Source organism: Sinocyclocheilus anshuiensis, unplaced genomic scaffold (assembly GCF_001515605.1).
Source record: "Sinocyclocheilus anshuiensis isolate Anshui unplaced genomic scaffold, SAMN03320099.WGS_v1.1 scaffold631, whole genome shotgun sequence".
Classification (NCBI taxonomy): Eukaryota; Metazoa; Chordata; class Actinopteri; order Cypriniformes; family Cyprinidae; genus Sinocyclocheilus; species Sinocyclocheilus anshuiensis.
Window position 1 is genome coordinate 415,540 of NW_015548268.1, and position 21,762 is coordinate 437,301.

Here is a 21,762-nt window from a genome sequence, read left to right on the forward strand (position 1 = left end):
ATCTAATAAAAAAAAAAAAAAAAGTAGCAAAACATTACATTGGAATGAATCTATAAAATGAATCCCTCACATTCTGCTTCTCGCGGACTCTATAGCAGGTAACTGTGAGATTTCAGATGCAGCCCTTGTAAGTTTCTGCTGTTGTGTGTTTGTTTTTGCAGCGGCTGAAGGCGGCGGCTCGTCCTCCAGGCCTCTAGAGCCTCTCTCCATTCTCCCGCCGGACCAGAGACCCCCAGAACCTCCGGAGCCGCCTCCCTGCGCAGACCTGGACTACCGGCAGGCCCCTGAGACCCAGCCAGCTCTGCCCTCCTCCGCAGCCCCAGGAGACGCTCCCAGACCTCCGGAGCCGGACTATCTGACGGAGGGACCCGGGTACGGGCCGGACTTTAGCCGGCCTCCACCGCAGTTCAGCTACCTCGGCCACATGATGCCCCCCCACCCGCCTCTTGCCTCGGAGGCCTTCACGCACAGCAGCATGGTGTTCAGCGGAGACCAGGACCATCGCTTCGAGTACAATCACAGCGGACCGCCGCCTCCTTCCGTTCCCCCTCCGGGCCAAGCCTGGACGTCTCCATCTCAATCCCTTCCACTTGGGTACGTTCCCCACGTGAACACGGCCTCGCTTCGGGGCAGAGGACTCCCTTTTTGATGGGCTCCCGATGAACTTCCGGACGTCTCAGAAAAGGAAGAGTCTAAAAGACACGCGCAGTTGCCCTCAAACCAGCACTAAGCGTCTCCGAACTCGATGCGTGAGATTTCTAAGGGCACTCGAGGAACAGCTTGGAGGGATGGGAATTTTTGCGTTTCCCGCTCGTACCGTTTCCCCTCCAGTTGATTTTTGTAATCTACTCTACTGCTGTCTTTTAAATTAAAACTGTACCTTTTTTGAGTGTGCATTTACCGTGCCAGGGTAAGTGTTTTTATGACCTTAGCGTCTCCTGTAATTGAGTAGTGTTACGATGATGTTTTGCACTACTGAATAAAGTAGGTGGAAACTAGCGACGGTGTGCTGGAGGAATGTGCTGTATCTGCACACGTACATGACCAGTGATGTAAATCGTTTTATTTTTTCTTTCCCTTTTTTGGTCAGTTGTTTTCTTCTTCTTCCTTCCTACAAGTATGGGCTCTGTCGCTAGGGTAAGTTCACTGGAGGGGCTTGTAAAGGACTCCGGAGAGACTGGTAGCACTTCTCGACTGAACTGGTGAATCTGCTGAACGAGTGAACCGATCAAAGCTGTGTTTCTCGCCGGTTCCCGCCAGCTCTTGTCTATAGACATTGTAAAATCGAAAGAGACGTTTAACTGATATCGAGGAGATGAGCAACAATGTCTTTTTTTTGTATGAAGATGTTTTTTTTCCCCCTTTGGCAAATGTTTATTAAAGAAATGCCAATCATGTATTATGTACTGGTATTTTTAACTCTTTGTATATTTTTGCATATATCTATAATCAGATATGCGCACGCTGCCTGTCTAAGTGTGCATGCATCAAACACACCAGCTGTCCTGTCCAGAAACCATGCGTGAGAGAATAGCTCATGGAAGAATAGTGTAGATGTAGTTTTCTGATGCATGTTAGTGAAATGAATTTGAAGCAATCTCTTGCAGTGGACTACATATAAAATCCACATTAAATACGTTTATATTTAAATATAGAAAATGAGCTCACTAAATATGGAGGACCAAACCTGCAGAAATTAGAAATAAATAAATGTATAGATAAATAAATAAAATAAAAGGAAAATAAAGAAATAAATGACTTGATAAAAACAAATATAGTTCATTTTTAATAAAATTTAACCCTGAATTTATGTTTATTACTTTTCCCTTTATGTATTATATTCGTTTATATATTTATTTTTATTCTTTTTAACCTTTATTTACTTATTCTCTCATTTTGAATATTTATTTATTTTTAAAGTCATTTATTTCTCTTATTATTATTTTTTTTATATTTATTGTATTTATTTCCAGATTTATTTATTTGCAAAATAAATATTTTTACAAATATTTATTTGGTAATGAACCAATAAAAAAATCTGGAAATAAATATATGTGGGAGTAAATAAATATACACAAATAAATGCATGAATGATTGAAATTAATGAAACTATTAAAATAAATAAATGAAAGAATAAACATAATTGTAAAAATATACAATAAACATAAATGTTAAAAATCTTAAAAAGAATAAACAAATGTAAAAATACAGAAAATCGTACATATAGTTAAAAGGTAAAAAAAATAATTTTGTATTAAATTTAATTACACATTAACTATATTTGTTATAATCGAGTTATTTATTTATTTTCCTGTTATTAAATATATTTATTAATTTATGTATTTATTTTTAACTCATAGTGCGCTGTTGTAGTGCCTCGTTCTGATATGTCTGAATAATAATTCTTAATTGCATTCGTCAGTTTCCGATCGTTAATTGAGTTTGCTGTTGAAGTTGATCAGTCTTATTACTGGGTTATGAATTTATGAGTGAAGCGGAAGCGGGGTCACGTGGTGTCACGTGGTAACTTGTTTTTCTCAGTATTTTGTGATCGCGGGAACATGTTTTTAAAGCGTTTTGTTGTTGGGTTGAGCTTCCATATGTCTTTTGAAGTTTTATTCCAAATACCTCGATCGAAACCAAAAAGTCGTGCGATATAAACGCGGTCCGAAGTAGGAAGCGCGAGGTCACGTGCGCAGATGACGCAGGAACCCGGAAGTAACAAACCGCGCTGGGTTTAGTTGTTTACTTCTCTTCATCATTCATGTTTAAAGTGCTTGTTTAAAACCATGGCGCAAAAAATCACCGAAGCTCACGAGCACGTCGCTAAGGCTGAGAAATAGTAAGTAAAAGCCGTGAATATTGACTGTAGTGGTGCAGCTCAGGTTATGTACACAAGAACACACTGTTGTTATGATGAGAGATGCGCGCATGTTTGACTGAGTAGCCACTGAAGATGAGTGGTGTTAGATTAGCTGGTGACTGAAAGCAGCAGCTGATGGTGTGAATTCCCCTGATTAATCTCAGCTTGAAGACGAGCTTTATGAAGTGGAAGCCTGATTATGACAGTGCTGCATCAGAATACGCTAAAGCAGGTGAGTGCAGCGCTTCAGAGTCTGCTGTGAGCTCCTGAGGCTTGCTTTCTGATGATCTTCCTCTTCTTCTTCCTCTCTTCTCCTCCAGCTGTCGCCTTCAAGAGCGCCAGACAGCTGGAGCAGGCGAAAGATGCTTATCTACAGGAGGCAGAGGCTCACACCAGCAACAGATCGTATCCTCCTGTTGCTCTTACTGATAGATGACTGATAGATTCATTATTTAGTCTGAAAATCACAAGAGATTTTCTTTTACTTGTCCTTGACTCTTGGTCCAGTCTGTTCCATGCTGCCAAGTGAGTGATTACAGAGACCTGCTTGGCTATTGTGCTGATCATTGTGTTTTTGTATGACTTTGCTGCTTGTTATAAACGTAAGTTTTTGTATGCAGGGCCTTCGAGCAAGCAGGAATAATTTCAAATAAATGTTATTACAGTATTTTGAACTTTTGAAATAATACAAAAAAAGTTTGAGTTTCTTCATTTCTTGATTCTTGAAGGATCATGTGACACTGACTTTATTATCACAGGAATATATATATATATATATATATATTTATATTTAAAATTGTTTGTTCATAAATGAGCATAATTTTAATTTAATGATTTAACAATTTTAGATCATGTATATTAATATGTATAAATTATAAAATTGATCATTTTTCATTGTTTTGATTTAATTAATTATTAGCTTTATCAACAGACCCCCTGCAGCTTCACCAAACCCAGTTTGGGGAAACACCAACATAATATAATGTTAAATGCACTTCGTTACTTTGTCAAAAACAATTGAGTACATTTTAGTGAGACCTTGTAACACTAATGAGTCACATGACACCGGGGAGAGAAAATGGCTAATTGGGCCCAATTTGGACATTTTTTCTTCTTCCTCTCTTCTCCTCCAGCTGTCGCCTTCAAGAGCGCCAGACAGCTGGAGCAGGCGAAAGATGCTTATCTACAGGAGGCAGAGGCTCACACCAGCAACAGATCGTATCCTCCTGTTGCTCTTACTGATAGATGACTGATAGATTCATTATTTAGTCTGAAAATCACAAGAGATTTTCTTTTACTTGTCCTTGACTCTTGGTCCAGTCTGTTCCATGCTGCCAAGTGAGTGATTACAGAGACCTGCTTGGCTATTGTGCTGATCATTGTGTTTTTGTATGACTTTGCTGCTTGTTATAAACGTAAGTTTTTGTATGCAGGGCCTTCGAGCAAGCAGGAATGATGCTGAAGGTGAGTGTGTTGTTGTTGTTTCTTAAGGATTCTAGAGTTTGACTTGCAATTTGACTTAAATTTATACAAAAAAAACAAAAAAATCTTGAAAGAGTAATCTAATAATACAATATTATATATATATATATATATATAAAATAACTAATAATTATTTAAATCATAAAACTGTAAAATTATAATAATTATATATACATAATAAAATATAATTATATATATATTATAATTATATATTTATAAATTATATATTAGATTTTTAATTATTTATATATATATATATATATTTATATTTAAAATTGTTTGTTCATAAATGAGCATAATTTTAATTTAATGATTTAACAATTTTAGATCATTTATATTAATATGTATAAATTATAAAATTGATCATTTTTCATTGTTTTGATTTAATTAATTATTAGCTTTATCAACAGACCCCCTGCAGCTTCACCAAACCCAGTTTGGGGAAACACCAACATAATATAATGTTAAATGCACTTCGTTACTTTGTCAAAAACAATTGAGTACATTTTAGTGAGACCTTGTAACACTAATGAGTCACATGACACCGGGGAGAGAAAATGGCTAATTGGGCCCAATTTGGACATTTTCACTTAGGGGTGTACTCACTTTTGTGGCCAGCGGTTTAGACATTAATGGCTGTGTGTTGAGTTATTTTGAGGGGACAGCAGATTTACACTGTTGTACAAGCTGTACACTCACTACTTTACATTGTAGCAAAGTGTCATTTCTTCAGTGTTGTCACATGAAAAGATATAATAAAATATTTACAAAAATGTGAGGGGTGTACTCACTTCTGTGAGATACTGTATATATACACACACACACATATAAGAAGAACATTTGGTAGTATAGTAATAATGCATAATTATATGCAGCTAAACCAAAGCCTCATCCTTACCGTAACCATATACTAAGTACATGTATTTGTAGTTAATCATTTCTACTCGGTGTTTAAACTGATAATTACACTGTAACAAAGACACCGCAAAATAACTGAACACTGTTAAAAAAGCAGACCATGTTGGTTTGAAACAACAAGAGAAGGAGTAAATGATGACAGAATGGACATTTTTGGGTGAAAATTATGAAAGTTTTTTTGTTTTGTCACAGGACATGCAGAGGTTACCCGAGGCTGTGCAGTACATCGAGAAAGCCAGCGTGATGTACGTTGAGAACGGCACTCCAGACACCGCCGCCATGGCCCTCGACCGAGCCGGGAAGTGTGTGCTTCACAGATCTGCCAGATTCATACAGGATCAGAGCATGTGAGGTGTGTGTGCAGTTAATGAATGCTGTCCTGTTGCAGGTTGATGGAGCCTCTGGATTTAGCGAAAGCCGCTCATCTGTACCAGCAGGCAGCAGGAGTGTTTGAGGTCCGTCACAGCTCCACCAATCACTGCACACATACATGACCATTATGACCCACTACTGTACAAACATGCATTCCTGTGGTTTTTGATTCCTCAGAATGAGGAGCGACTACGGCAAGCAGTGGAGCTCATTGGCAAAGCATCAAGACTTCTTGTTAGACAACAGAAGTAATCGTTGCTTAAATGTTTGGGAGCATCATTCTTATTTCAGTTTTTCATTTTAATCAGTGGTCTCGCGTATTAGTCTAATAGGAGATGAATGATGCCGATTGCAGGTTTGACGAAGCTGCCGAGTCCCTTCAGAAGGAGAAGAACATGTATAAAGAAATAGAAAACTACCCGACGTGTTTTAAGGTGAGTCGGTGTGCTGAGCTGTAAAGCCTGTGCCGTCGCAGGAGCATTTCCACACATAACCGTGTCACGTTTGTGCTCAGAAAACGATCGCACAAGTGCTGGTGCATCTGCACAGAGGAGACTATGTGGCGGCAGAGAAGTGCGTGCAGGAGAGCTACAGCATCCCAGGATTCAGCGGGAGTGAGGACTGCGTGGCCATGGAGCAGCTTCTGCAGGGTTACGATGATCAGGATGAAGAGCTGGTGTCTCGCGTCTGCACTTCACCGCTGCTCAGATACATGGACAACGACGTGAGTCTCCCAGCATGCATCTGTGCATGCGTGCCGTTTTCCACGACTAGAGTACAAAGAACATGAATAGTGTAATGTGCTTCTTAGAAGAGGCACAGATTCTCCTTTAGAGCCCGAACCATAATACACGTTATTATCAATATTATTTATTTTTTACTAAAAGGGAATATAAATCTGAAATATAACTTCTAACTTATATTTGACCCTGGAGCACAAAACCAGTCATAAGGGTCATGTTTTGGAAATTGAGATGTATACATCATCTGAAAGCTGAATAAATAAGCTTTCCATTGATGTATGGTTTGTTAGGATAGAACAATATTTGGCTGAGATACAACTATTTGAAAATCTGGAATCTGAGGGTGCAAAAAAATCTAAATATTGAGAAAATCATCTTTAAAGTTGTCCAACCTTTAGAGCCCGAACCATAATACACGTTATTATCAATATTATTTCTTTTTTACTAAAAGGGAATATAAGTCTGAAATATAACTTCTAACTTATATTTGACCCTGGAGCACAAAACCAGTCATAAGGGTCATTTTTTGGAAATTGAGATTTATGCATCATCTGAAAGCTGAATAAATAAGCTTTCCATTGATGTATGGTTTGTTAGGATAGAACAATATTTGGCTGAGATACAACTATTTGAAAATCTGGAATCTGAGGGTGCAAAAAAATCTAAATATTGAGAAAATCATCTTTAAAGTTGTCCAAATGAAGTTCTTAGCAATGCATATTACTAATCAAAAATTAAGTTTTGATATATTTACGGTAGGAAATTTACTAAATATCTTCATAGAACATGATCTTTACTTAATATCCTAATGATTTTTGGCATAAAAGAAAAATCTATAATTTTGACCCATACAATGTATTTCAGATTTCTGAAATGTTGGTTGAATATGCAAATGAGGCATTGTCTAATTAAACATGCACTAATTTGCATACATTTCCAGAAAATTAATATGAATATTATATATTAGATTCTTGTTTGATTTTGTTGACATGCTAAAGTTTTTTAAAAGAGGGGATTTTGGATTTCTCTTTTTATCACACATTTTTAGGAATAAAATGTTATATAAACCATTGTGAATACTATAATAGCTTTAGTTAATTAAAAAAAAAAATTCTAGCTTAAAATTGATATTTATATCAGTCTTTCTAATCTTTTCATTGCCTCCTATTTGTTCCACTCACACTTTCAAGAATTTGGCAGGTACGACATCTAAACTATTTGCATATTACACCTCGACTCCAGTTTTCCATCCTTCAGTAGTTTATTTCCCTTCAGTCCCTCTGTAATGTATTTATCTTTTCAGCTCTTGGTATTAAAAGGCTGTTGTGCGCATGCATCCATAAGAGGTCAGTCTGTAAATGATCTCCTTTATATTTTTATATTAGCTAATTATTAAGTGCACATGGTTTACTGAAGTCGATCCTCGGGGCAGGTCGAGTGCGTGCTGAATACTGGACCGGTGTTGATGTGTAAATGCAAACTGTTAATGAGCTCATGCTTGTGATGTCAATACCCTGCCAATTTCAGAACGACCCCCTGACAGAAGCTGGTTTTTATTATTCCAGTATGCAAAGCTTGCCATCAGCCTGAAAGTGCCTGGAGGAGGAAAGAAGAAACCTGCTGCTGCTGGAGATTCAGGAGCCGCGCCACCGGAGGAAGAGGAGGATGAGTATGCTGGAGGCCTCTGTTAAAGCTCTAGTCTACCAAACATACTCAGACTCCTCCATGAAGGTGCAAGCATGATCCCTAAATATGATATTCCTGTACTGGAGGTGTTTGTGTTTTAAGATGCTTTCAGAACGAAGGAGAGAAAAGTCCTTACGATAAGCAGCACGTTTATGCAACATCATCCTCTCTTAAAGGGATAGTTCACCCAAAAATGAAAATTCTGTCATGAATTACTCACCCTCGTGTCGTTCCAAACCCGTAAGACCTTCGTTCATCTTCGGAACACAATTTAAGATATTTTTGATGAAATCTGAGGGCTCTCTGACCCTCCCATAGACAGCAAGGTAACTACCACGTTCAAGAAACGTACCAAGATGATCGACAAAGTAGTCCGTGTTGACATCAGCGGTTCAACTGTGAAGTTACGAAGCTACGAGAATACTTTTTTGCGCAGATTACGCTGGATCTGGGTCAGCGCCGCCACACGCTCGCGTCATGATACTGTCGTGAACGCGCGTCCAAAGTGCGAGACACAAATGCGTAATTAAAGTCGTTATTTTTGTATTCTTTGCGCAAAAAAGTATTCTCGTAGCTTCGTAACTTCACAGTTGAACCACTGATGTCACACGGACTACTTTGTCGATCATCTTAGTACTTTTCTGGACCTTGAACGTGGTAGTTACCTTGCCGTCTATGAGAGGGTCAGAGAGCTCTCGGATTTCATCAAAAATATCTTAAATTGTGTTCGGAAGATGAACGAAGGTCTTACGGGTTTGGAACGACACGAGGGTGAGTAATTAATGACAGAATTTTGGGTGAACTAACCCTTTAAGTATGCATATTTAGGTTTGCCTTTCACCTATAATGTTAAAATGAAAATTTGTGTTCTAAAGAGTGTTCAGGCAAACCCATATGGAAGCTTGTTTCTGGTAATTCAGACTTTTTCTCTCACAATTCAGACTTTTTCTATATACACAGAATTGCAAGACGAATATCTGAATTGTGCAATAAAGTCACAATTACTTTTATTGTTTTATTGCATGGTGGAAACAAGCTTCTGTAAACCCAAACCTGACGAACAGCTTCACGGCTGAATGGGACCTTCTGTGGGTGAATCAGGAGCCGAGTCTTTATATGTACAGTATTTCAAACCAGTGCTGGAATACTACACAACTCATTATTTTAAATTATACACGGTCATATGAATATTCTGTATGCTGGAAATCAAATAACAGTGCCTGCCTTACCAAAAAAGGGAATGTATTTACTGTACATTGTGTTTGTAGCTTCAATAGGGTTTAAACTTATTCCATTCATTCTTAACTCAACTTAACTCTGTTATATGGAACTTGAGCTTCGCCAGAAAATGAAGCAGGATGCTGCAAATAAATGCATGAAATGCCTTAAACAACAAAACCTAAGGTTGTTTCTCATGTTCAGATAAGCTTGTTTTAATGAAGAACATTTTCTGTTAATTATGGATTTGCATGGTTTCAGAATACCACTGAATAAAGAGAATCTGTGATCTTTTGCATATTTTAGATGCCTTTTACAGTGACGTCTGAGTTTCTGCAGATTTATGCATACAAAATGGTCATTTAAATATATATATATATATATATATATATATATAACAAAAAACTAAAAAGTGCAACATGTAGACAGACAAATAAGACAATAGTTGGTTTCCAGAATGTGCTTTATGCTCATGATATTGATCCACAATCACACCGATGTGACATCCAGATGAGCGTATAATCCTCCCGAGAACCCTTCAGTCCTCCGTTCAAGCCTAAAACTAAAAAAAATAATTTCAATGTCATGTCGTCTCACGAACCCAAGCACTTCTGGGTCCAGTTTTCTCTGAAGAAAAAAGTGGCTAGTGTTCAGTCACCGTCTCCCTTCTTTGTTCAAGTTTACAGCCAGCTACCAGGACAGTATATTGCACATCGCGTGATTAACGAATCTCCCGTTTGAGGCTCCAGACAGACAGGTGGCGCTAGAGCTCCTGAACCGCTCAGTGAATCTCGCAGTCTTAACGCCGCCTTCCTGCGAGATGCAGCATCCTTCTTTGGGAATTCAGGCAATCCCAGCAGGCTCATTTGGTCTTCTCCCTCGTCCACTTGATCATGGTCTCTGGTGAGCGGTAAAGGAAGATGAGTTTGGCGTACAGGTCCTCCTCCAGCTCCAGCTCGCCGGTTTCCCGCACGAGGAAGATGTCAGTGCAGAGTTTGAGGATGCGGTCGACGCACGGAAGCTCTTCGAACATGATGGAGTGCGAGATGCCGCTGAAGAACTCGCGGACGAATTTCCCGATCACCAGCACCACGGATGCGTAGAGGCCCATGATACTGCAAGAGACACAGTGAGGCGTTACTTACATCTGCAGCCGCGATTCAGAACACAACACAAAATATACACAACAATGTAGCTGCAAACAGCAATTAAGGGGCCAAGCATAAAAGAGGCAAAATGAGGAGCTAAACCTGGCAGCCTAGCCCTGGCATTAAAGACATTTTAAGATGATTTTAAATAGTAATATGATTTACTGGTTTATAGGTTTTGAACAATAGGTGGCGCTGTTACTAAATTGATGTGATGTGGTCAGTGTGAGCTGACAATGGCTTCATTCGTATGTTATTTGACGAATCGGCTTGAATTCAATAACCTTTTGCCAGCATGGTATGAAGATGATCTGAGACAATTTTCGTAAAAATCAGATAAGCCGTCTAGGACAAGTAAAAAAAAAAAAAAACTTTTTTTTTTTGGTTAATTTAAAATTGCACACATTTTGGTATGCATTTAACTCCACATGAGCCAAGGAATCAGAGGAAAAAGAAAAAAATCTATATTTAATTTATACAGTGAAGACTATGCAGTGTTTTATTTTACGTTTGATTATTCAATTTCTGTAGTATTTTTGTAATTTGCATTTTTGTTCTTATTTTTAAGAACAAAAATAAAATAAATATATCTTGTTTATTTTTGCGTCTGGAAATTTTCTAATTCTACGTTTTCAAAAAAAAAAATTTCCTGTAATAACAACTGCATCTAACATGGTATCCTAATTATATAAAAAAGGAAAAAATAAATTGAATAATTCTGCAAATGTTCTACACACACACACACTCTCACTCACTCACACACACACACACACACACTCACTCACTCACTCTCACTCACTCACTCACTCACTCACTCACCCAGCTTTGACTCGGCTCTCATCTGGATCTTCCCTGCCGACGGCTGGTCCACAATCCACCACTCCTGAATGTCCTCAGTGCCGTTGTGAGACCTCTCCAAGTCCAGCTGGATGCTCTTATAACCCTCATCTGGCACAGAGGGATTGATGAGATGTGTGAGTTACAGCTGATGTCAGTATTCATGGAGAAAGTCATCCTGACTCTGCATTACCTGAATAAAGCTGACCGACTGGTTTGGCGTTTGAGTCACTCGGTGCTCGAATAAAGCAGGGAAACACTTGCTCTATGACCCTGTGAATGAGAAAATGGACCATAAATATATAAGCATTAATATAAATATGAAATGCATCTTTTATGTGTTAAATTTGTACTTACACAGGTTTATTTCTGGTTCCATTGAGTAACGCTATCAGCTCCTGTCTAGTGTTCATGTCCAGATAAGTGATGTGTTTGTCCACTGCAAACTCAGCCTTTGCTCCCAGACTCAGATTCCTGCACAAGAGCAAAGTATTATGGGATATATTTGATGTGCATCAGTACTACACTAGCAAAAATTACCATTACAATGGTCTTGGACATGGTACATGGCACTATGGTATTCTTTGATGTACCTTGGTTACACTATGTATAGTACCATTTCAAATGGATAAAAATTCACATTAAGTTCACATAAAAGTGTCTGTAAAGACATGTATAATGTTACAAAAGATTTCTATTTCAAATAAATGCTGTTCTTTTGAACTTTCTATTAATCTGTGAATCCAGAAAAATAAAATGTATCACAGTTTCCACAAAAATATTGTGCAGCACAACTGTTTTCAACATTGATAATAATCAGAAATGTTTGTTGAGCAGTAAATCAGCATATTAGAATGATTTCTGAAGATCATGTGACACTGAAGACTGGAGTAATGATGCTGAAAATACAGCTGCGCATCACAGAAATACATTACAGCTTAACAGAGATTTACATAGAGAACAGCTGTTTTAAATTGTTATAATATTTCACAGTTTTTACTGTATTTTTAATCAAATAAATGCAGCCTCGGCGAGCAGAAGAGACTTATTGACCAAAAATGAATTTTGAACAGCAGAGTACTTGAAAACTGTAGTCATATATTTGACCCTGGAGCACAAAACCAGTCATAAGGGTCAATTTCTCGAAATTGAGATTTATACATCATCCGAAAGCTGAATAAATAAGCTTTTCATTGATGGTGAGGTGGCCAGTGCAGGTGATGTACCTCTGGATGCTCCAGGACATGGTCACAGGGAACTGGTCCTCTTTGCTCAAGACGTCCATCAGGTTCTTTCTGCTGGGAGGACTGATGGTCCAGAGAGAGTTCGAGCTTCCTTCCAGCTCTGCCACAGTCACGTCCTCCGCTGTATACGCCTCCAAGAACTGCAGTGCACTCTGGGAAAGAGATCGAGCTGCACTTGACACACTACACAACAACTAAAGAGTGGCGTTTCTCCAAACCACACCACAGACACAGATGAGTGACTTACAGAATTGTGTCTGTATGAATTCATGAAGCTGATGAAATCTCTGTCAGTGACGTCCTTCAGCTGATTCTGCTGCGCACTCATAGTGAAGATGGGCTAGACAGCACAGACATATTTGATCAAACTCTTATTTCAGTTTCAGTCGTGCTATTAAAGTTTTTCTGAACAGTGCTGCGTTGATTCCAAAAATTAAGTAACTTCAGTAACCTGTTGCTTCTGGACAGAAATATTTCACACCTGGTAGACTTTTTCATGTTTGTTCGTGTAATGCAGGGATTCCCAAAAGTGTTGTCAGCCAAACCCCGCTGACATAAAATATTTACTTAAAATATCTCTGAGGAAGTTCATATTTCAATAATTTAACAACACATTAATGTTACATCTAAAATTACATTTAGGTAAACAAAATATTTATATTTTTAGTGTTTAAGTGTTAAAACACTTTATTTTTATTTTGTGTAATATATGTGGTGTAATGTAATATTTGATGCATTTTATGATCTTGATACGGAAAAATGAAGTACATTTTCTTTCTCTTTGCTCTTTTATATCAATATGATACGTTTAATTGTAAGTTTAAAACAAGTTAGATAAAAAGTAATCAGAATGCATTACCTAAACCGAGTAACCTAGATTACATTACTAACTACAGTTTACATCATGTAATCTGTAACGGACTACAATCTGTAAGTAATCTACCCAGCTCTGTTTGTGAATGTTTTCAATCATTTTATTATTGTCTATGTAATGTTCCTGTGGCTCAGTGGTAGAGCATTGTGTTAGCAGCGCAAAAGGTTGTGGGTTCGATTCCCAGGGAACACACATACTGGTAAAAAATGTATAGCCTGAATGCACTGTAAGTCGCTTTGGATAAAAGTGTCTGCTAAATGCATTAATTATTATATAGTTTTTATTAAGTTTTTGATATTTTAGCACTTCAAATAAATGAAAATGAGAAATGTTGCCTTTGCATTTAGCTGACATAAAACAAGTTTAATGTTTTTTAACATTTTATTTCCGTTAATATTTATTTCATATGGAAGCTTGTTTATGCCACAGAATAAAAAAATAAATAAAACTTTTCACACTTCTGACCTTTTTTAACATTTGAGTTTATATATCAAAAAAGTCAGAATTGCAAGATTTAAACTGTAAAAAAAAGTACAAATTGCAATATAAAAATGACATTTTAAATTTTTTATTCCACGGCGAAAACAAAAATCAAGTCAGAATTCTGTTTATATTTCGCAATATCATTACACTTTATTTGCTCTGTTTGATTTTTTTGTGAAACCTAACTACGTATATATGGAATAACCGTTTTATAAAAGCAATAAGCCCCGTGAAGCCGTGGTTTACAGTGAATTTATAACAGCTAAGGGGGTTTTAGACACTCCACGTCGTACCTAACAACGCCCTTTAGCTGTTATAAATTCACTGTAAACCACGCCTTCACAGGGCTTATTGCTTTATTAATGACTTTGTTGTTTTAATTTTAGCTTTAATTTTCCCCCTGATTTGAGCTGACGTCTCGCAGATCCGTCACTATAAGCAGCAGTTTTCCACACACCTGAAAGCCGCCCAGTGTGATGGTGACAGACACGTCCAGCGGTTTGTTGACCACTCCAGCCACAGATTTGACCAGAGACATGAAGAGCAGAGGAAACCAGACGATACAGATGAGCAGCATCACGATCATCCCCCCCATCCCGTACTTCACCACCTTCTTCTTCTTCTGTCCTCGAGGCTGAGGATACCTCTGAGAACACACAAACACACCACCGTGAATCCTGCTTCTGAATGCTGCTTTGACAAACACTGGCTGGACGTCATCTCACTTTCTCCGACTCCCTCCAGCACTTGAGCACAAAGATGTGAGCGTAGATGTCCTCCACACAGATCCAGCTGGACAGACTGAGCGTGGTGTCGGTCCAAACCCAGTCCATCACCGCCCGCAGCTCCGTCAGGAACGGCACCAGCCGGAACCTGAGCACCATTCAGAAAGATGAGACTCGGTCAGGACCCCAGCACTTCTGACAAACCCCAAATGAACTGTGTATATATTACAACATTATGCCTAGTACTGACAAAATTTGCAAATCTTGGCATTCTTTGGCATGAAGTAATAAGAAGCTGGCATTTCAGTGATTTTATGATGGCTAAGTAAACATGATTTGAAGCAGAGTGCTTAAAACCCTCTGAACCGCGGTAAAATCACTGTAACACATGGCCTTAGTTGGCCTATGGCTTTTATGAACAAAAACATCAGCAATATTAAAAAGCTGCACAACAAATCATGTTTTATTCGTGATCATGTTTTCTGAGAATTCTAATGTAAAAAATTAAATAAATAAAATGACAATATTCTTGATTACCAAATGTGATTTTATTATTTTGAGCAGTCATAAACTGTTTAACCATTATCATGTAGAAATGTGCAATAAATTTCATTTAAAAAAATAGCCTAACTATAGAATTTTTAGCATTTTATATATACATGTTTTTGAAAGAAAGTCTCTTCTGCTCATCTAGGCTGCATTTATTTGATCATAAATACAGTAAAAACTGTAATATTGTGAAATATTATTGCAAATCAAAATAACTGTTTTCTATGTGAATCTCTGTTAAACTATAATGTATTTCTGTGATGCGCAGCTGTATTTTCAGCATCATTACTGCAGTCTTCAGTGTCACATGATCTTCAGAAATCATTCTAATATGCTGATTTGCTGCTCAACAAACATTTCTGATTATTATCAATGTTGAAAACAGTTGTGCTGCACAATATATTTTGTGGAAACTGTGATACATTTTATTTTGATCAATTTAATGCATCCTTGATGAATGGAATTATTATACATACTTACCCTAAACTTTGTATATACATTAGCATTAATATATTTGTGGTCATCCACATGAAGATTGACTTTAATATCCTGTAATGCTCTGTGATCACAGGATGAACACACTGTAATGTGGCTGTGTAATGAGTCCAGCTGTATTTCTTACCCTTGGAAGAGGAAGAGATTGAGGTAATTATAGCTCTTGGTCAGGAAGTTTCCCAGCACGCGAGTGGGGTAACCGCAGCGGATCTGATAGGCTGACAGACCGAAGTAGATGCACTTCACAAAGTACCAGAGCTGGGCAACTGTGTTCTGACTGAAGCGCCTAAATCAAATCCAATCACATTTTTGATGAGCCTCGAGCTTCTTAAACGGGTTCAATAATGACAGTATTCGTCATTTACCTCTCGGTGACTCCTGGGAGAATGAAGAACATCCAGAAGTGAATGCCGAAGACCAGGATGACCTGGAAGATGACCTTCCCCATCACGGTCTTCCTCAGGTACAGCGCACGGTCCACCACCATCGTCCCAAACTGGATCAGCACCATCACCAGGAAGGCCTCGGGAACCTGATCCTCTGACAGAGAGGAAGTGATGTCAGCCGCAGCAGAGTGTTTCTGTGGAGAAACCAGTTTCACTTCAGTTTTATTGCACTTAGATGGTGTTTAATAATTGTATTTTTTTTTTTCAAAGTCAGCATGATTATTGTGAACGATTCATCCATGCATGATTCATTTTTTTTTGTATTTTGAACTAATAACTTTTAATCAAAATGTCACAATTCAAACTTATGAAATTACAGGCTTGTCCACTTAAAAGCATCACTTTCTTACAATAGACTACAAACTCACACTCGTTTCTTAATGCAACACCCACATTTATAAAAACTCTGTTACACTTGGATGTTCATCACAACATGGAACAAAATATCTGTCCCTATTTCTGTTTCATGCCAATTTTAACTGCTTTTTCAAACAGGATTTCTTATGTTAAAGAACACTTCACCCAAAAATGAAAGTTTGCTGTAAATGCACCCATCCCAGATTAGGATGAGTTTGTTTCTTCATCAGGTTTGGAGAAATGAAATCCAAACTCATCTACATCTCGGATGGCCTGAGGGTGAGCACATTATCAGCAAACTTTCATTTTTTGGTGAACTATTCCTTTAAGCTGTCATGTGTTTGAGCAGGTGAAGCTCTACAAACCCCGAAAGCCCAAAATCCAAAAACGATGATGATGAAGTCGACCGTGTCGGCCAGAAACATGAGCACGTAGACGTCGGTCACGGCACTGTACTCCGGGTGGATCAGGTTATAGAAGAACTGCCGAATGGGAATGTAGATATCCAGAATCCTGAAACAACAGCAACCCATCACAATTACAAAAATAATATGACGATGTAACTTCCTTTTCAAATAAATGAGCGACTTGAGCGGGAGTCTCACGTTTTGACAGTGAAGCGCTTTGCTTTGATCAGCTGTTCTCTGAGCTTGTCCAAAATGAGCTCCTTGCGGCTCTTCAGTTGAGCGCTCAGTGAACGCACACTCGTCCTGGAGCCGCTGCTGCCTGCGGAGACACATCCAGAGCCAAGGTCAGGGACCCGCAGGGCTTTTGAGACTAAAAACAGATGTGTGCCAGCTGTGAAACCTATTTGGGAGCATGTGTGCGAATAAACAAGTCCCTGTGGGTATTTAAAATGTCTAATCATCTTAATGATGATTCTAAGAGGTCTTAAATTTGGGGACAGAAAAGCCTAATGTGATTATTAATTAAACAGACTCTGATTTCATCAAGTAAATGTGAACGCTGGCCATTCAAAGTCCAAACGCAGCGCTGTTGTGTGTTTTACAGGTTTGCGGTTTCTTTGCAGTTTGCAAACAATGAAAATCACACATTTATGCCAAATGCTTGCGATCGACTTGTTGATGAATTATGACAGCGTTTGCTTTATGGTGTTTATACGATGTTGTGCATTTTATCTCCCTCGTCTTTCTGAATGAGCAGCCAGAAATAGCAAAGCATAGACATTTCAAAATAATAGACAGTGTATTTCAGGCCTCTTTAGGATTAGAAGTCCTGTATTATGCATAAAGTTTTGTTTTGTTTTCCTTGGGTAATATTGCTAATTTGGTTACACAATAAACTGTATCTAGCATTTAATTCAATGTAAACTCTTGTAGCAACAGCAAACATTAATTAACACAGTCAATATATAGATTTTACTAGAAATCTGTTTATAGGATATATAAGTATACAACTATCAAATACAGTTTCAAGCTGAAAGAGTGCACTTTTTGTACTCTTTTCTCCTTGCATCCCAAGTTTTTGTAATGTGCTCCTGATTTTTGACTTTAGGAGCACACGTGTTCCTTGGGAAAAAAGTGCGCTCTCTTTCAGCAAATTTTCCACAGCCAAAATCCACTGATTTCAATAAAAATCCAAGCGAATGCTGGAAGATTTCCACACACAGATTTCACATCGGGTTCAGCTGGTCACGCAAATTCATGATTATGTTTTTTTGTTTATTTTTTACTGACAAATAGCAATTTCTGCAAGTTAAAAAAAATAGAACTTCACATAACTAGAAAGCTATATAAATTATAAAAATGTACATGATTTTAAACATTTTTTTTAATACTTACTATGACTTTTCCATGTGTTATTTTTTTTCCAAGACTGGGAATTTCAAATATGGTTGTTCTTAAGAGAACAAATTAAAGTAAGAAATATGTCAGCTTACAACCTGATTTGTAGCAGTTTTAGCTTATTTAAAGCTTGTTTTGTCTTGAAGTCATCTCGAGGCCCCCTTGGAAGTTTGCTGAGGTCCCTGGTTGAGAACCACTGCAATTAGACCTTTCTGAGCCACCAAATGTGACCGAACCTTCAGATATCGGAGTGCACGAGCAGAATCGTGTATCTGAGCGCACCTGGTTTAGAGCGGGCCGAGCGCTGCGAGACGCTGGAGCTCTGTCGGAGGGGTTTTCTGGGCAGCCGGATGTGTGTGGAGACGGATGAGGCTTCTTTCTCTTCACTGTCTGAATGAGAGCTCGCAGTCTGACCTCCTGACCTGGGCTCATCTTCATCCCACAGACCGTAGCACTGAGGAAGAAGAGCGCGTTCACTTTGCATGTTCAGTCAAGACACGTGACACACATCACAGAGCGTCTCTCTACCTTCAGGATGGAGCGATGGAAGAAGAGCGCCAGCAGCTGGATCAGGTCGTAGTGGACGTAGCCCTCTTTCTTCTCCACACCGATGATGTTGGGAGGGTGGAAGGGTTTGGATTTGTCCAGCTTTATGCTCTGGTTAAACGGAAAGAAGCCAAACTGGAAGAAGTACTTGATCACTATGGTGACCTGTGTGAGAAAATAAGAATATATTATTTTGAGAAAGAACAACGCAACATGATAACTGTTAGACTAAAGCAGGTTAATTACAGGCCGTGCAACATTGTATTAAGATTAAACACTATGGGTTATTTGTATGTGGTCAACCGGTCGATATTATACAACTACTGTAACTACTAGGGCTGTCAAAAAACTACATTCAAATTTTTTACTTAAGTATTATCAATATTTGAATTTAAAATGCATAATTTCAGTTAGGGTGAAGAAAAGCTTGTGGCTTCTCTCCTGAGGCCACAAGAGGGCGCATCGAGCAAAATATTACTAATGCACGTTTATTCAAAGCATAAGATAACATGACTATCTGTGGAAAAAGTGCATAATGTTTAAAATAATGTTTATAAACCAATTATAATTAAGTTGCTTAATCAACTATAAACAAAACAGCATCATGTACGTATGTATGCATAGTTTAATACAAAGGGCTGAAAGCCAATCACACAGAGTACATTTTTCATTTAAAAACACGAGTTGCAGTGGGATGTGGAAAAAACCCGCCATAAAGTCTCGAGATATGTTTTTTCAAAGTTGAACTTGCATTAATTTTCCATGGCTTTCTCTTTTGTGCGAGACGCGAGTGCAATGGTGATAGATGTCCCTCTAGAAAATGTGCGAAATATGTGTTCTGTGTGAACGGCTTGGTTTCAGTTTTGACGTAAACAAGATCTTCTCCGCATTGATGTTCACTTTTCCCGCAATATTTGTAATTAACAACGCAGCAGCGCCGCATCTAGTGGCTTCAACTGGACAGGCTAACAAAAACATTATAATGCAACGACACTTACATCGTCATCGCATCTCGTGCGCCGCTGATAAAGCTGCCTCCTTAACCCACACCTAAAATTCGAATGCAACGTTTTTGCATTCGAATGTGGATTTTTATTTTAAATTCGACAAATATTCGAAATTCGAATTTTTTTTTTGACAGCCCTAGTAACTACTGTATCAACTTGAAAATCCTTTACTTAATTTGGTGTTCCTGGTCAAAAATGACCGGCTTTTTAAAAATTGCTTGTAAATCTCTCCTTTGGTGAAACTATCATTTTTGGGATTTTTGTGGGATTTTTTCCCCACCTTGTTATACTTGTGGTGTTCCAGATGTCCGGCACCCAAAAAATTGCTTCTAAATCTCTCGATATGCGATATTATCACCAAATCTGGGATTCAGTCTTTGTATCAACTTGTTTTTTGAAAGTAGCACAGGTTTTGTGTTTCTTTTTGGAGCTGATTGATCGCAGGCCTCATTGATCTGAACTTATGCATCAGTTTTTGAGTGAAAAAAGCATTATTTGTGAATAATTTTGGCAATATTCACTCAATAACTGAGGTGCATATTAAGTTCAGATCAATGAGGCCTGCAATCAATCAGCTCCAAAAGAAACACAAAACCTGTGCTACTTAAAGAAAACAAGTTGATAAAAAGATTGAATCCAAGATTTGCTGATAATATCGCATATCAAGAGATTTAGAAGCAATTTTTTGTGTGCCGGACATCTGGAACACCACAAGCGTAATGCACAAAAATTATATATATTTTTTTGGTAATTTGTTAAACCCTGTGTGAGCGTAAGTCAGTAAGTTTTAGTCCAATGCGAGAACATTAACTAGCATTTTCAGGAAAAAGAAAATGCTCTCCGAAACACAACATGAGCAACACTTTACAGTAAGGTCTCATTTGTTCACATGAACAATAAAAAAAAATACTTCTAAAGCATTTATTAAACTTACTGTACTTGTTAATTTAAACATTTACTAATACATGATGAATACATATTTAATGGATCTGAGCGGACATGAACTAACAATGAACAGTTGTGTTTTATTTGAACATAAACAAGGATTAGTAAACAAATACTGAAATAAATTTGATGCTCATTGTTAATTAATGTTAGATAACTAATGCAAACCAAAATGTGGTTATTTTAAGGTGTCCTTGTTGCAGTGTGATTATACAATTAAAGCTGCAATACATATCTTTTTTGTTTCATGATATCTTTGTTTCCTTTTTTTTAACTTGTAACATTTAAATACAGATGTAGGTGTATAGATGCAGTTCTGTTTATTAACCGCTAGAGCACTAAAAGTTATGCATTACAGCGTTAAGTACTGAGTAATATGAATAAACAACATGTACTACAGGTTTAGGGTTTGCTTTAGTTGTTTGTAATTATGCATCATTTACTCTTATTGCTATAGTAAGTGCATGTAACGTGTGTAACAAGGACACTGTAAGATAAAGTTACTCAATGTCATGGAGATACTGAACGATCGATCTTGAATCTATGATCTGAGAGTGGAGCGTCACAGATGCAGCGATACCTCCGTGTAGACGATGGCCGTCATCCAGAAGCGTTTGCTTACACATGTCAAATATTACATAATTGTATTTTTACATACACTACTGTTCAAAGGTTTGGGGTCAGTAATTTGTTTTTGTTTTTTTATTAAATTAATACTTTTATTCAGTAAGGAAACATTAAATTGATCAAAACTGACAGTAAAGTCATTTATAATGTTAGAAAACAAATATTTCAAATATTCAAAACTTTCTATTCATCTGTGAATCCTGAAAAATAAAATGCATCAGTTTCCACAAAAATATTGTGCAGCACGACTGTATGAAACAGACACAATCAGTTATAATGCACTTTTGAAGTGTGCTTTCACATACAGGGAGACTTGTCACACTTTTTTCATTTCTAGTATTTTTTTTTTTTTATATATTTCTTATTTATTTATTTTATTTGATAAAAGTCTA

The 21,762-nt window shown here is 37.7% G+C and overlaps 4 protein-coding genes across 7 annotated transcripts in view; 2 read left to right on the forward strand and 2 right to left on the reverse strand.

Annotated features, from left to right (window-relative positions):
* The window catches only part of LOC107655698 (cyclin-dependent kinase 13-like), a 19,799-nt gene extending 18,137 nt beyond the window's left edge, over positions 1 to 1,662 (forward strand). Inside the window, exon 14 of one of the 2 annotated variants that reach the window (XM_016443274.1) lies at positions 162 to 1,662. In XM_016443274.1, the coding sequence (XP_016298760.1) occupies positions 162 to 649 (488 nt within the window). In that variant the 3' untranslated portion in view covers positions 650 to 1,662. The remainder of the gene's footprint in view (positions 1 to 161) is intronic. The other variant, XM_016443273.1, reaches the window with a different exon arrangement.
* A 961-nt stretch (positions 1,663 to 2,623) lies between these two features.
* Positions 2,624 to 8,292, forward strand: LOC107655688 (gamma-soluble NSF attachment protein-like). Of its 3 annotated transcripts, XM_016443262.1 has the most exons (12): positions 2,624 to 2,842; positions 3,028 to 3,095; positions 3,184 to 3,268; positions 3,371 to 3,388; positions 4,297 to 4,327; positions 5,456 to 5,565; positions 5,652 to 5,718; positions 5,813 to 5,883; positions 5,991 to 6,069; positions 6,150 to 6,359; positions 7,569 to 7,578; positions 7,944 to 8,292. In XM_016443262.1, exons 1-12 carry the CDS (start codon positions 2,790 to 2,792, stop codon positions 8,045 to 8,047), a joined length of 906 nt encoding a protein of 301 aa, XP_016298748.1. In that variant the 5' UTR covers positions 2,624 to 2,789; the 3' UTR covers positions 8,048 to 8,292. The 3 variants fall into 3 exon arrangements, with proteins under 3 accessions (XP_016298748.1, XP_016298747.1, XP_016298746.1); XM_016443261.1 differs by lacking the exons at positions 3,371 to 3,388; positions 7,569 to 7,578 and adding an exon at positions 4,184 to 4,201 and having other exon boundaries at positions 2,626 to 2,842; XM_016443260.1 differs by lacking the exon at positions 7,569 to 7,578 and having other exon boundaries at positions 2,627 to 2,842.
* Positions 8,293 to 8,827: 535 nt separating this feature from the next.
* Positions 8,828 to 10,872, reverse strand: LOC107655699 (piezo-type mechanosensitive ion channel component 2-like). Its single transcript, XM_016443275.1, has one exon. The coding sequence runs from the start codon at positions 10,391 to 10,393 to the stop codon at positions 10,145 to 10,147; it is 249 nt and encodes an 82-aa protein (XP_016298761.1). The 5' UTR covers positions 10,394 to 10,872; the 3' UTR covers positions 8,828 to 10,144.
* A 369-nt stretch (positions 10,873 to 11,241) lies between these two features.
* The window catches only part of LOC107655677 (piezo-type mechanosensitive ion channel component 2-like), a 96,362-nt gene continuing 85,841 nt past the window's right edge, over positions 11,242 to 21,762 (reverse strand). The window contains exons 37-50 of the mRNA XM_016443247.1: positions 21,324 to 21,360; positions 18,774 to 18,956; positions 18,502 to 18,699; positions 17,046 to 17,353; positions 16,806 to 16,953; positions 16,003 to 16,217; positions 15,765 to 15,923; positions 14,594 to 14,741; positions 14,326 to 14,514; positions 12,759 to 12,851; positions 12,494 to 12,663; positions 11,625 to 11,741; positions 11,461 to 11,540; positions 11,242 to 11,378 (exon numbers count right to left, since the gene is read on the reverse strand). Coding sequence (XP_016298733.1) covers positions 11,242 to 11,378; positions 11,461 to 11,540; positions 11,625 to 11,741; positions 12,494 to 12,663; positions 12,759 to 12,851; positions 14,326 to 14,514; positions 14,594 to 14,741; positions 15,765 to 15,923; positions 16,003 to 16,217; positions 16,806 to 16,953; positions 17,046 to 17,353; positions 18,502 to 18,699; positions 18,774 to 18,956; positions 21,324 to 21,360 — 2,182 coding nt within the window. The remainder of the gene's footprint in view (positions 11,379 to 11,460; positions 11,541 to 11,624; positions 11,742 to 12,493; positions 12,664 to 12,758; positions 12,852 to 14,325; positions 14,515 to 14,593; positions 14,742 to 15,764; positions 15,924 to 16,002; positions 16,218 to 16,805; positions 16,954 to 17,045; positions 17,354 to 18,501; positions 18,700 to 18,773; positions 18,957 to 21,323; positions 21,361 to 21,762) is intronic.

Coding starts and splice junctions, on each gene's coding strand:
- LOC107655688 (XM_016443261.1), top strand. CDS start 2,790: ATGGCGCAAAAAATCACCGAAGCTCACGAGCACGTCGCTAAGGCTGAG. Junction 5,719..5,812: donor AGGCAGCAGGAGTGTTTGAG/GTCCGTCACAGC, acceptor TTGATTCCTCAG/AATGAGGAGCGACTACGGCA. Junction 6,070..6,149: donor ACTACCCGACGTGTTTTAAG/GTGAGTCGGTGT, acceptor GTTTGTGCTCAG/AAAACGATCGCACAAGTGCT.
- LOC107655699 (XM_016443275.1), bottom strand. CDS start 10,393: ATGGGCCTCTACGCATCCGTGGTGCTGGTGATCGGGAAATTCGTCCGC.